We start from the raw sequence: 15,419 nt of genomic DNA, 5'->3' as shown, positions 1-15,419 counted from the left end.
CTGTGAGGTTGCTTGTGGAGATTGAGGGCATGGAGGGAAGCCCTGCCCACGCCCCTGCCACTGTGGAAGAGTTATGCCTGGCCACTGGAAAGTTTAGAGAAAGAGGAAGTTAGAAATGCAAATGTCTTGCTGAAATTGAAGCCCTGCTTTCAGCCATGGAGCAGGCATATAGACTATCCAAATCGTCTGATCTTAATACTATGTTAAAACTGAAATATGTTTATAATAGTTTTAATCTTAAAAGACACAGTTTATTCTTTACCCCGTTTAATGGATTTGATAAACCATTTTGGTTCTTTTTCCAGGTATTCAGTTAACTGGAATAAAAGCATCTTTGTTCCCCTAAACAATAATTTTCCTAATAATTTTAAAATTATAAAGTCCCTCCCTGTTAAAAACGTTTGTGATAATTTTACTTATTTAGGATTGGTTAATCCCTCAGATCCAAAAGACATATTTAAGCTTATTTTTTGGGCTGCAATAAAGAGCCTTAAATCTACTATTGAAAAGTGCAGGGTTTTGCCGCTATCATGCTATAAAATGGTGGCTTTTCCAAGGTTTTTATATTTGTTTCAGTATTTACCCATCTATCTTATGAAAAAAAAAAATCTAGATTCGATAATTTTTTCTTTTATTTGGAGTTATGGTTCGCCCTGTTTTTATGAAAGTGCAGTGGATTCCCTTAGCTCATTCTGTAAACAAGTGTTCTCTCCCCACCTTACTATTAGCCAACTTGAGTGTTCCGTTAAAGAGCATTACTAAAAAGTTTGTAGTGCATAGCTTTTTAAGGATATTGAATGAAATTAAGACATTTCTTGTTATCATGCAGCCCTTTATTCTTCCATTTGTGAGAATCATAATTTGATAGCCGCTTTAAGTGATAGAATCTTCCAAATGTGGAATAACAAGGGTCTTTCTACATTTAACGAGCTGTACACATACAGTCACTTTTCTTCTTTTGATCATCTTCTTAATAGATTTGATCTTTCTCACTCTCATTAGGGCCCGAGCACCGATTGTGTGAGGACCCTATTGGAATTGCTCCGTTTATTATTAGCAGTGTTAATTTCGCTGACGAATAATTTTCGTCATAATTTTCGTCAACAACATTTTTTTCAAGGACGAAAACGAGACGATGACTAAATAAAAATGTGTTTTGAATGACTAAAATCTACTCTAATTTTCGTCAACAAATAAAAACGAGACGAAAATGATAGAGAGGGATGATTTGGGAAGATATCGAGTCAGGACTGCTCTGATGTCCTGTGTGGAAGATGCGTACATTTGAAGTGTAACGTCCTGATCTAACCACGGGAAAAGCGGGAAAAGCGGCTACAGGCTCGTCTAGCAGCACTTCAGACTGCTTCGCAATTAATGAATAGCGCACATTTATGCCAAGCGATTGCTTATGAGCTAATGTTGATGAATTATGACCATGTTTACTATACAATGTTTATACGGTAATATGTATTAGACGGTTGTAAGAACACATATTTTATTATCCCTCACCTGAACTTAAACGAGCAGCCTGCAGCTACAGTACAGACCGCAGGCATTTCAGAACAAGAGTCACGGTGTATTTCGGGATGGTTTATTATTATTTTTTCCCCTGGTCATTATTGTTATTTTGTTTACACAATAAACTGTATTTAATTTCTATTTATTTATTTCATAGTAAACTACTATATCTTCTGTCACAGGAAGGAAAGACTAAGAACATTATTTGACACATTATTCAATATATTTTACAAGTATAAGGGTTATTATAGTTAACTAAACCTAAAACCATAAAAAAAATCTTCATTACTTGAAATAAATGTTAACTGAAATAAAAAATAAATATATAAAAAATGTAAACTTATTTTATTTCATCTAGTTTCCAAGCTTTAGCTTAACCTGATGTACTAAAATAACTAAAACAGAAATAAAAAAAAAACTGTATAGACATTTAAAAGCAAAAACTGAATTGAAATGACAAGTATGGAATTGAGCTCTCTTTTGTGTCTTTTTGCACTTGAATGGTCAAAAACTGTCCGCTTTGGCGAGTAAAGTACAATTGGTTGTCAAACATAAACAGTTTGGAGAATATCAGATGTATATCAGTGTATTGCATATGTGTATTGTTAGAGAAATGCTTACTTAATGCATTACAATTTAACTAAATTAGATTTTTTTTTTTTTTTTTTTTAACTGTAGATCTACAGTAGATTTAGTCGACTAAAACTAGACTAAAACTAAAACAATTTCCGATGACTAAAATATGACTAAAACTAAATGCAATTTTAGTCAAAAGACTATGACTAAAACTAAACCAAAATTTGCTGTCAAAATTAACACTGATTATTAGGGCCCAAGCCACTAAGGCGCAGGGCCCTATTGATCCCCTAAGTATTATTAGTGCCCAAGCCGAAGGCGAAGGCCCTATTGTTTTCTTTAGGATTAAAGCAAACTAAAGCACACAAAGAGCTGGTCCGACTGCCGAAAAGGCGCGGATCGCTCGATGTAAGTCCTCGATGTAAATGCTCTAACAGGGCAGAGTAGGTTCAGCTCACGCTCGTCCCCTGAGGGAGGTAGCACTGAGAGGGTAATTACCTGCGCTCTGAACAGAGTCGAGAGCACCTTAGGAATGTAGCCATGCCTGGGTTTCAGGATGACCTTCGAGTCATTAAGCCCAAATTCGAGGCACGCAGGGCTCACAGAGAGGGCCTGCAGGTCGCGTACACACTTGACCGATGCTAGAGCCAATAGCAGAGCAGTCTTAAGCGATAGGTGCCGAAGGTCAGCTGACCGCAGTGGTTCAAAGGGAGGGCCTTCGAGCGCTCTGAGGCCCGTGGAGAGGTCCCAGGTGGGTACTGTGAGAGGGCGAGGGGGATTTAGCCTCCTAGAACCTCTCAAGAAACGCACAACTAGGCTGTTTCTCCCCACTGAGTGGCCAGCAATAGGGGCATGAAGTGCTGCTATGGCTGCCACGTATACTTTGAGCGTGGAAGGCGTGAGACCCACAGCAGGAACTGTTGTGCATCAAAATGACTTTGCCATATTTCTCCTCTATTTATCCGCTTAAATTATTATTGCCCACTGTTCACAGTTTTCCTAAGGCCACCGGGTGGCGGTGAGCCCAGGTGCAAGGGCCCTTTCATCGCTGCTTGCAGCTTTAATTTTTTTTTTGTTACTTGCATTATGTTCAGCAGGCTTTCTCTGACTATAGGATTCAGCAGGAATCCTATAGTTTCTATAACCTAGTGCAACACGTACCAGATTCTAGGCATATGGTTTCTCAATTTGTTTCCCTGTTCCCTTCACAGTTGAATACATCTTCTGATTATCTTAGGGAAGCCTGGGAAAAGGAGGCTGCCTGGTATCAATTTATCTTTCAACCTCTGGTCCAAAATCTTTAAGAGAACACAATTAGTGTTCCATTAATGCAAGACTCCAATTAATTCCATTTAAAATTGTACACAGGCTGCACTATTCTAAATCCAAACTCTACAAGATCTACCCAGCTGTCTCCAATTTGTGATCGGTGTCAGGGTGCAGAGGGAACTCTCTTTTTTTTTGGTCCTGCCTGAAACTCCAAAGTTACTGTCAAGATATTTTTTCTTGGTGGCTAATTATCACACTTTCCTCCTGAAATGGAATTGGCCATCTTTGGCTATTCGGAAACAGTTTCCTCTTTGCGTTATTTTTTGCATTTGGCATTAATGCTGGGCATGGTTGTGGCCAAGAGGGATTAAGGATTAAGGGATTGGAACATGGGCATAGGAAGCAAAAAAAAAAAAAAAAATGTGGGTAAGTCTCTCAAAAAAGTTTACTGGAGTAGATGCCATTTCCTGTATTCTGGTGCCTTTTAATTAAACAAAATTTATAGCCTAAAATGGTTACCACACTTTTATAGCCTAAAATGGTTACCACATACCTGGCAGGGTTTCCCAAAAATTAACACAGCAACAAAAGTCTGATAAGTTGTTTTGAACAAAAAATCCTTTCTCCATCAAGAAGTTAATCCACAGCGACATGCAGCAGAATGTTGCTATGTGTGACACAGACACAAACACTAGATGACGCAGTAGTACCGTGCTGCAGTCTCTAGACTCTTAACTGTGTGATTACAAAGTATATTACAATGGCATCGAACGCAACTCAGCCAATTATAATCAAGAACTGGAAGTGTCAGTTTTTATACCATGTGTTTTGATACTTTTGTCTGGCTGTAGCATGAGAAAAAATGTAGCACAATGCTGCCATCAAGGCAACATCTTTTTCAGAGACGTCCCTGCTTATTTCAGCAAGACAAAGCCAAGATTCATTCAGCATGTTTTACAACAGTGTGGCTTCATAGTAAAATAGTTCAGGTACTAGACTGGCCTGCCGGCAGTCCAGACCTGTCACCTATTGAAAATATGTGGTGCATTATGAAACAAAAAATACGACAACAGAGACCCCAAACTGTTGAGTACTTAAGGTAATTTATCCAACAAGAATAAGAAAGAAAATTTAACTTCAACAATTAGTGTCCTCAGTTCCAAAACACTTACTTAGTGTTGCTAGAAGAAAAGGTGAGACCCACCTGAGCAGCAGATGTGTTAAGATGCTTTGTTTACCTTGCTGTGTTGTGGGAGTGCAGCAGGCGCGAGTAGTGAAAACACGGAATTGAGTTTAATTTATATGGACTCAGAATGAGCCAAGTGGAATGGATTTGAGGAAGAAGCAGCATGGAAGTCAAGGCTAAAATGTGGAATGTTTAATTTATTAGGGAATTCCTCAAGTGGAATGGATTTGACTGACGGCGCTTTGTAAAGTGCACAGGCATATGTGCTAAATTAGAGATGGTAAAAGTGAGTGGGTCCAATATTATTGGTCTTAAAAAGTGGGTGGGAAAAGTGAGTGGGTCCAATATAATTGGTCTTAAAAATACAATGGTTCAGACACCCATTGATTGGAAAGCCACTGCTCCCCCATGTTTTCAGAGATGGCTTGCTGAGATGGTCTCTGCCTTAAACCTTGAAAAAATAAAGTTTAATGAAGTAAAGTCTCATAATAATTTTCCCAAGGTCTGGGGTCCCTTCCTCCAGGGGTGCATTCTCTCCCCACTGCTCTTCTCACTGTACACAAATGACTGCACTTCAAAAGATCCCTCTGTTAAGCTCTTGAAGTTTGCAGATGACACCACAGTCATCGGCCTCATCCACAACAGTGACGAGTCTGCATAAAGACAGGAGGTTGAACAGCTGGCTGTCTGGCGTAGTCACAACAACCTGGAGCTGAAAACGCTCAAAACTGTAGAAGATGATAGTGGACTTCAAGAGAAACCCCCCAGCACTCCCCCCACTCAGCATAATGAACAGCACTGTGGAAGCAGTGGACTCACAGGACTTGAAGTAGGACAATCACATTGACTCCATTGTGCAAAAGGCCCAGCAGAGGTTGTACTTCTTTCACCAGCTGAGGAAGTTCAACCTGCCACAGGAGCTGCTGACACAGTTCTACTCAGCCGTCATTGAGTCTGTTCTATGCACTTCTATTACTGTCCATTTTGGTTCAGCTACCGAAACGGACATCAGGAGACCAGGAGTCTGGACTGCTGAGATGATTATTGGTGCTGCCCACCCTCCAGGACCTGTACTCTTCCAGATTGAGGAAGAGGGCAGGTAAAATCACCACAGACTCCACTCACCCTGGCCAAAACCTGTTCAATTCAGATCATTGGGCACTAGAACATCTAGGCACAGGAACAGTTTCTTCCCACAGGCCATTTCCCTCTTGAACTGTTAAATGCCTTTCAAGGCATATGCCTATAAGTGCAGTACCCCACTGCTTATTGCAGTATCTTTGCAAACTCAGCTAATATTTATTCATATTATTCATAATACTGCAAATATTAGACAGTGCTGCATGGTCGCAAAAGGTTTTCATTTGTATGCATGTAGCATCTGGACCAATCAGACACAAACAAATTATTCATTATATTTGTGAATAATCCAGCAAACTCACTCTCCCAACAAAGATCTGTGAACCATCCCCTAAAACTGCAACTAACTCCCAAATGCAGCTAACACCAGGTCTCTGGTTACAGGACACATGAGGACTGATAAGACTACATGACCAAAAGGAATTTGCAGAGAGTTTTGACTCTCACTTAATTCTTGTTGAAAATAGCAAATGAACCCTTTTAACCCTTATATATTCTATATATAACCACTTGAGAAATGTATCAACATGTATTCGATTTTACTATGTGATCATTCCTTTATAGTGTTTAGGCTATGTATTAATCCTTGAATGCATGTGTTAGTATTACTTGATTAATCAAGATTGCATATATATCATTCTTGATATCTACAAATTTGTATTTTAATGAACTACATGATCATGTATATTATATGTTGATACCTATGCAGCATATTAGTATTTTAAGAATCTTGAAGGTTCCTCTCTTAAACACCCAATCAAATTACATATGTAAATACCTGCTAGAGGACAAAGGATCCTAAAGTTTCCCTCCAAAGGAACAACTTCTTATTGGCTCACACACCTCCAGAGGGTGTGACATCTTCAAACTTTAAAAGATCACTGAGCACAAGATCATGCAGGTTTTCTGCTTTTTGAGAAATTCTGATGTGAAGATGATGCAGAACTAGAAGTCTTCTAAGGACCCTTAAGTTTGTGCCAGGCTTTGGCCTTGTCTTTCCATTCACCAAGGTCCTCTGGACTCCAACTGGTTCTCTCTCATCAAGACAGCATCAGCAAAGATCAACTGGAGCCTCAACAAATTGCATCAGGATAGTTTAATTAAAATAGGTGAGACATGCAAGTATCAAACTTAGTCTCATTAACTATTCTTTTAAGAAAGTATTATAACAGACTGATGGTTTGCTCAAGGCTGTTGATCTGCTGAATTTCAAACAATGCTATAACTTCTTGCTTTCCTGTATTCTGCTTCATCTCTCTTTCCCTTGGTAAACTGTATGCATGTATGTGTGTGTATGTTAGAGTAGTTCTAGTGTTTAGTCTAGTTAATAAAGTCTTGTTCATGTCACACGTAAAGTTGTCAGTGTTTAATGCTCATATACTGTCCCTAATCATGCAGATTTTGACTGCATACTCTGAGTAGTACTGTACAGTAAGGAAGTTATTTCCATACCCCAGAAATTAACATTTCTTAAAATTAATAATTATGTAGCAAATTAGCTCAAAAGGGAAATATGAATAATTAATCATAACTCGTTATAATTAATTATAAATATTTGGATCAGTTAATCGAATTAACTTCATGTAGCTGAATTAGTATTACAATCAATTAACCTGTTCGGCCAGCGAATACTCAGTATTGATTGTCTATCAACTACCCAGAAAGGATATTTTCTGTGGCCACAGAAAAATAATGTTTTCTTAGCATGTAGCTGTGATCATAATCGTTAAAATTGACATTGGTTTATAAGCTGATCAGAATCAACTCAGAAGCATGTGCACAATGGTTTTATTTAACTAAATCACGAACACATAACTAATCTAACAGACACAGATATACAAATCATGCATACATAGGAAATGAGAAAGTGGGAGTGAATGAAACCGTAGCATAACAGATGAATGGAGCTATGGAAAGAGTCATTTAACCAGCTGGAAGAACCATCCATTTCTCACTATAAAGCACCTTTGTTAACAAAGGGGTTCACAACTTAATACTGAATCGCTTTTCAGTGTTCAAATGTACGATACTTGCAAATGCCTTAGCTGTTAAAGAGCTCAGGAGAAATTCTTGATGATTTGGTCTGAGGGTGTTGAAATTGTAATCAATAACTTCTGCGTTGAATGAAGAAATGAAGACGAACTTGCTTTGTTAATGTGACTCTGTGGTCGAGAAGGTTGCACATGGCTTGAAGTGAATGAGGCCTGCCAGCCTGGCTGCACCAGTTCGGGGGCCAGGTGAGGTCTCGAGTGAACAGCAATCAGAAGCAGCAGCAATCAAGGAGGAAACTTTGTGTTGGCTTTTAAGTTCCACAGAGGGTCATACCTTTGTGTTTTGGCTTGACCAATGAGAAAGGTGCAATTCTCAAGTGGGAAAGTTCCTTTGTTTGAAAGTGAACACATTTGCATGAGAGGAGTAAGCTGGCAGTTTGTGTCCATTTATACTCTGATAAATATAACAAACATACAATGCATTCTATGAGATGGTGATGTCCACCAAAGTGCAAGTCATTAAATGACGAGTGTTTTGATATGCAACACCACATAGATGGGCTATACTATCTAGTATTTCTATCATCAGGCATGCATAACACTATACAATATACAAAAGCACAATATACAAACAGTAAAAATACACAAAATGTACTGGGGAAATGCATGTTCATTCATTGAAGCAAATTTGTCAATGAATTGGTGGAAAGGATTCCATTTCTATGGGCTGCATGTCTGATTCTTGTGGCCTGTACTTTTCCCAAGCGTCTTTGAAATGTATGAGGGGAGCAAATGGTGATAGTTCTCAGTGGGGAACTCAGACATCACAGAGTCTGCATGGGTCAGGGGTTGTGAAGATTTGTAACTTTTACAATTGTGTGTTTGATCGATCCAGTCGTTACAATTAATATCGCTAACAATTAATTGCTGGACGAACAGGTTAGTTGATTCTGGTATTAATTCTACTACATCAACTTAATTCTATTAACTGTTCCAAATATTCATAATTAATTATAACAAGTTATGATTTATTATTAATATTTCCCTTGAGCTAATTTGCTACATGTGTTTTCAAGCTTTGCCAATTTAAGCATTCAAGTGAAGGAGGTGTGAAAGACAGCTGGTGTGCACTGTGTGAGAAGTTTCATTTGCACAAACAGAAATCTGTGCGTCTCAGACAGCATGCAAATAATAAAATGTATTTTCTTTCCCGTCTCCTTGCGCTTGAACGGACAAATTCACAGATTTATCTCAAAATTCTCACCTTGGCGAGTATCCTAGTAAATATAGTCGGTTATGGCTTGAAAGACAACACATGTGTATCAGTATATTAGATCCGCGCATTAGTCTTAAAGTGACAGCAGCCTAATATTCCTGCTGTGTTTTTAATGTTAATCAAACTACAAAAGACAAAGAAATCATTCACTGCTCTTTACTAAATAACATTTTTGTAACTTTTGTAAATAAAATATGGGTTAACCTTAATTTGTACAGTGAATATTGTATGCAGTGTTGTTTTACATTTGATTATTTTATTGTTAATTTCTGTACCTAAAAAACTACTTAGACCTACCTTAAAAACCTTAAAAGCACTGATTATTTGTATCTTTGTTCTATTGTATTTATTTGTGCTTTTGCTTGTAGTTTGATTAGTTTGATTTTTTATTAATGACTGTTTTCTTGTCTTTTCTTATCTTTGAAATGTATATTAGTTGAATAGTAGGTTTAGCTATAGTACCGAAATTGGAATGAGAATTGTTAATTGTCACTGGTATCTAAAATTTTGGTGTCATAACCTTATTTATTACAATACAAGGATACATGGGTCAAAAACAACAAAAACAATAACTATTTTATTCATTTATTTTATTTTATTCCTTTTTTTTTGTGGTGGGGCCAGTGAAAATTGAATCATTGAATTCATTAAATTGAAAATGGAGAATCGAATCGAATTGAGATCTTGTGAATCGGAATTGAATTGAATTGGGACATCTGTATTGAACCCAGCCCTAATGTTAATTTAGGTTACACTTTATTTTAAGATGTCATTGTACAGAGTAATTAAGGAGTAATATTAATTAACAACATGTACTTGTACAATAGGTTTAGGAGTGTAGGGTTTAGATAAGGGTTAGTTGCTTGTAAATGTGCATAATTTACTGTTTTTACTATAGTAAGTATATATAACATGTAACACTAAAATAAAATGTTACCCTAATTTATTACCTAAAATGAATACGGTTTCACGTCTGTGTTTTTTCTGCGATCTTGCGTATGAACTATTTGAAATGTTGAACCCTAGATAAATTATCATTCAGATAGCATTAGGGTTAAGATAGTGGAATTTAAAATAACTGATGGTATAATTGTAATGTCACAGCTTCAAGACCGTCAGCACTTTGTGGAGAATGATGACATGTACAGCCTACAGGACCTGATTGACACCTCTAGTGGGCGTCTCAGCTGTTCCCTCACTGAAATTCACACAACTTTTGCCAAACATATTAAACTGGACTGTGAGGTAAGTTTGTGGGTGACGCTTTAAACATAGAAGCAAAGACAATGAAGAAAAAAATGTTGGTCCATTTATAATATTACTCAAGGTTTCTTGAAAGTGAGCAACCTCTGAAGTGAAATCAGTTCTGCTGTGTCACTGTGCCAGCATCTCTGTCTTAACTCTCTCATTTTTATACCATCAGAAATGCCAGGCCAAAGGCTTCATGTGTGAATTGTGCAAAGAGGGTGACATTCTCTTTCCATTCGACAGCCACACCTCCCTCTGTCACGACTGTTTTGCTGTTTTCCACAGGTTTGCTTTTGAACACATCAAATACATTTCCAATTACCACATTCCATATGCACTATTATAGGGCCTGGAAAGGTACAGGTTTGGTTCAGTAAGTTTTGTTGTGACCACATCATATTAACTTAAGGGAACATGATTATATATCTTGGCCACAATATATTATTTTGGGATCTTAAAAGGTTAATTTAAGGATTAATTTTGTATGAAGTATGATGAGAGAACAAAATCCTTTTCTCATGGCCATGAGTTTAATAAGTAAAACAGACCTGTATGACTACAGCAATGTGTGATAATCAGAAAGAAGATTATTGAAGTAATTTTGTTTTTTATTTATTTATACTTGTGCTGCTGAATGAAACTGCACATTTCTGAATGCAGCATAAAATCAAGCTTAGGTATTTAGAAGTGCTTGTGTTCATGTACCTATTCATTCCTTCTAAGTTTAGGTTTTGTTTTTGCTTGTGATTTTGCTCTCTTACCCAGGGATTGCTACTATGATAACTCGACCACATGTCCACGCTGTGCGAGAATGCTGGAACGCAAAAATGAGGAGTCTCTGAACCCATAGATCAGCCTGACGGATGGATGCCTCACAAACACTGTGAAATCTTCAGAGCCAGAACTCTGGCATGTGGGTTTTGTCTCATCTTCTCTGTAATTTATTTCTTCCTGAGCTTTGGACCATGCCCCTGTCAGCTTCTGTATTGTCATAGATTTGGTGTGATCAGCATAGCAGGAAAACCTGATGGCTTTTAAAACCAGTTTCCCTATTTTTTTTCTATAAATATGACATTTTTTGTTACTGTTAAATGTCTTCAGTCCAAACAGAAATCATCCATGTCACACTTTAACAATGGCATGTTCTAGATCAGTTTGATCTAAAGATTCCTACACATAATTCTGGGTAGCATGCTTGTTTAAGGGATCAGGCAAAAATACTACAAGGCAACACTATGTTTTACTTTATAGTTATATTCCCATAATATACTGTGGCTTAAAAATGTTGTAGATAATATTCTAAAGGTTATATTGTGCTCCCATTTTATAAGATCAACATGGTCATGTTTTAATCTATTCATGTATCTGAGTAGAACCACTACTTCAGTTATATCCAAAATGTCATTAGATGTTTTTGTACGGTTTATGTTCAACAGTCATTACTGGTTTAAGAATTTTACAATTAACTGGTGTTCATCTGCTATTAAATGGCAGAATGCTATTTAATTGTCTCTGTAATACTAACTGTGCAAGAGAGCCTATGACGTGTTATGAAGTCCAATATCTAAGATCTCTTTACACAAAGCATGAATAAAAATAAAAATAAAGGAACACTGGCCCATGTTTGGTTGATCTCCAGCTTTGCTTCTAGCATTAATCAAATAGGGTAAGATATGGGGCAAAGATGACCCTTTATTGTAGAATAAAGACTATGATAATCCCTCTCAGTCATTTTATATATATATAAAATGTGTTTGTGTTTATATGTGTATATATATATATATATATATATATATATATATACAAACCCGATTCCAAAAAGGTTGGGACACTGTACAAATTGTGAATAAAAAAGGAATGCAATAATTTACAAATCTCATGAACTTATATTTTATTCACAATATAATATAGATAACATATCAAATGTTGAAAGTGAGACATTTTGAAATGTCATGCCAAATATTGGCTCATTTTGGATTTCATGAGAGCTACACATTCCAAAAAAGTTGGGACAGGTAGCAATAAGAGGCTGGAAAAGTTAAATGTACATATAAGGAACAGCTGGAGGACCAATTTGCAACTTATTAGGTCAATTGGCAACATGATTGGGTATAAAAAGAGCGGCGAAAAATAGTGGAGCAATATCAGAAAGGAGTTTCTCCGAGAAAAATTGCAAAGAGTTTGAAGTTATCATCTTCTACAGTGCATAATATCATCCAAAGACTCAGAGAATCTGGAACAATTTCTGTGCGTAAGGGTCAAGGCCGGAAAACCATACTGGATGCCCGTGATCTTCGGGCCCTGTTGAGCTAAATCTCAGGAATGGGTCTCAAAGAACTACACTTCCCAGAGTGCACCAGCAGCAGCAAACTGGCTGCTTATCACCGGATCAGTCATTGTCACTGATTGAGAGCACCTGTTAAGACATGGAGGTTCTCATTCATTCAGAAAAAGAAACTTCAGAGAGAAGATGCTCCAAGTTCACTCATAGGTTCAGTCCAAAGACGCCAATGGTCGGTGAAATGTTTTATTTTATTTCATGGTGATTGAAATGCTGCTTAATATTTCAAGTATGTTTAACTGCTGTGTAGATTGGTTAAGAAACATATTGTAGCATTGACTTCATTGATTTTGTGTTAAATGAGTTTGTGCTAAAATAATTGAATAATGAAAAAAATTAAATGTATAAGATAAAAAAGGATAGTACAAGTTAAAAATGTTAAAATTCTGTTAAATGTTAAAACTTCACTAAAACATTTGAAAATGTTTAATTAAAAAAATCTCTGTCTTTAAAGGTTTACAACCTAATTTACTGAATCAACTGACAAAGCCAAAAAGAAAATTAAAAGTGATTGGGTTGGAAATTTGAGTTGTCCTTGTGTCCTTTGGAAGTTGAACAAGAGGAGGACTTGACAGTTGTAAACCACGCGGAGCGGCCTGGCCCTGAGGATAAATGGCTTCAGATCCAGAAATAAACTGTTGACGCAGAGGAAGTTAAGATGGCGGAAGATGTCCTGGGGAAGTCGGTCCAGCAGCTCAAAAAGGAGAGGACCACTGCAAAAAGCAACTTCACCAGACAAGCCAACTTCATTTCAAGAGGAGCAAGCAGCATGCTTCAAGTGGAGTTAAGGGAGGAATTCACTAAGCTTTCAAACTGTTTCAGAAAGATGCTCGATGCCAATGATGACTACAGGATTGGACTGGAGGCTGACATCAAGACTGAGGATAAGGAAGCAGGTCTTGACGAACAGCAAGAGGCCGACATTGATAGATCTGTAAAAGAAGGCGAAACAAAGTTGGCAGAGATAAGGGACATTGTTCAAACAAACCTGTGGTCGAGGTATGGAAGAAGTGAACTTCTTGTGGCAATCCTGGAAGCAGAAAAAGCCAATGATAAAGCGACTGATGTACCTGTGGAAAGTGCCAATTTGGAGGGCTATGAAGTGCACCTCACCCTCTTGGAAAAGAGAATAAAAGAGGCCATCTCAGTAATGTCAACATGGGAGAGATGGATCCCTGTGGAATTAAAGGATGAATTAGATGGAAGAGTCAAAGACGTAAGAGCATCCTACTACAGGCTTGAATTAAGGAGAGCTGAATTTGCCACTGCACGGACGATCAATGAGCAAGACACAGGAGTAAAACTACTACCCCAACCGGCAGCATCCACACCAATAGTGAGAATTAAGCCAACCACTCTACCTATCTTCAATGGAAGCAAGAGAGAATATCACAGATGGAGGAAAGACTGGGAAAGCCTGCAAAAGCAGGGAGAACCATCTGGATCATCTGAAGTTAAGAAAATTTAACTCTTGGAGAGTGTGGATGACAAAATCTCAAAAGACCTCAGACTTTCAACATACACCACTGCTAATGACATGTTCAGAGTCCTGGAGAACAGATATGGCAACAAGTCAACCATCACAGTGGAAATCCTTGAAGAGCTGGAGAAGATGCCACATGTGAAGGGGAACCAGCCAAGAAAGGTCATTGACCTCATACAGTCAGTGGAGAAGGCCCTAGCAGATCTCACAGAGTTAGGAAACTCTGGAGCCATAAAGAACCCACTGGTAATTAAATCCATTGAAAGCAAGTTGCCTGACTTTATAAAAAGAGACTGGTTGATGTTCATGGTTGAACCCAGAAACAATGTCACATCAGATAACCACTTTGACATGCTCTTGAAGTTCCTTAAAAGTCAAGAAGAAATACTAGAAAGACTCGAACAGCTCGGAACTGTGGAGAAGATAGAGAAACCAGATCGTTTAGACAAGAAGTATGACCGAAAGATTGCCTCAACAAAAACTACACAGAAAGAAGAGCTTGATGAGGTATGTGGTGTCTGTGGTGATAGTGGGCACAACAACAAAATCTTCTTCTGTAGAAAGTTCAAAAGACTTAAGCTACCTGAAAAGAAAGCTGTATTAAGAAAGCTGGGAGCATGCAGAAAATGTCTCGTATGCCATGATGGAGATGGATACTGCAGAGACACTTTCCTATGCAGAAATAAAGATTGTAAAAGGGAAGGTGGTGCCCCAGACCACCATTTTTTCCTCTGCCCAAAAGGAGAAGTCAAAAGAGGGGAAGAGAGAAAGAGTGGAAAAGACAGCAAATGTGAAAGCAAACTAACGGAGGAACAAGAGGAGTTCTTGTCTGAACTTTCCCCAGAAATGGGAGATCGATGCAGAAAGGCTTTCACCAACACCAACAAAACTGCAGTGACACTCGATGCTTCAGGCCAGTCTGAGCTACTGCGGAGAAATGGGCTCTCTGAACTTCCTGTCATCATGATGTTGATGCAAGTCACTGCAAACGCAGGGCAGAAGATTGGGACTTTAATTGACCTTGCTTCAGACACAAACTACATTACCCATAAGGCTGCTGAAAGACTGAGGTTAAAAAATGAGAAGATAACTTTAGTTGTGCATGGGGTTGGTGGAATGACCATGGAGGTGAACACACAAAGGTATCTCCTCAAGGTCAGAGTCAAGACTCCTAAAGGAACAGAGAGGGCTCATGAAATGGTCTGACTTAAAGAATTGGAAAGACCAGAAAAGGTTGAACTTCTTATTAGCCACCGAGAGGGAAGACTCGCTCCCCAAAGGGTAAAAATCATCAGAGACCTTGTCTTGTGGGAGGGTCCATTGGGGAAGACAGTGGGTGGAGCACATCCCGACTTGTTTGAAGAAGTGGAGGTTGCAGCATATGAGTCCAA

At 38.1% G+C, this 15,419-nt stretch overlaps 1 protein-coding gene across 2 annotated transcripts in view; it reads left to right on the top strand.

Annotated features, from left to right (window-relative positions):
* The window catches only part of def8 (differentially expressed in FDCP 8 homolog), a 168,529-nt gene extending 156,714 nt beyond the window's left edge, over window positions 1-11,815 (top strand). For both annotated transcript variants that reach the window (XM_051871420.1, XM_051871421.1), the window contains 3 exons: window positions 10,061-10,201; window positions 10,380-10,489; window positions 10,970-11,815. In XM_051871420.1, coding sequence (XP_051727380.1) covers window positions 10,061-10,201; window positions 10,380-10,489; window positions 10,970-11,054 — 336 coding nt within the window. In that variant the 3' untranslated portion in view covers window positions 11,055-11,815. The remainder of the gene's footprint in view (window positions 1-10,060; window positions 10,202-10,379; window positions 10,490-10,969) is intronic.
* Window positions 11,816-15,419: the final 3,604 nt, after the last annotated feature.

This window comes from Ctenopharyngodon idella, chromosome 18 (genome assembly GCF_019924925.1).
Source record: "Ctenopharyngodon idella isolate HZGC_01 chromosome 18, HZGC01, whole genome shotgun sequence".
Classification (NCBI taxonomy): Eukaryota; Metazoa; Chordata; class Actinopteri; order Cypriniformes; family Xenocyprididae; genus Ctenopharyngodon; species Ctenopharyngodon idella.
The sequence above is the reverse complement of the archived record's forward strand: the minus strand, read 5'-3'. Positions and strand labels throughout refer to the sequence as shown.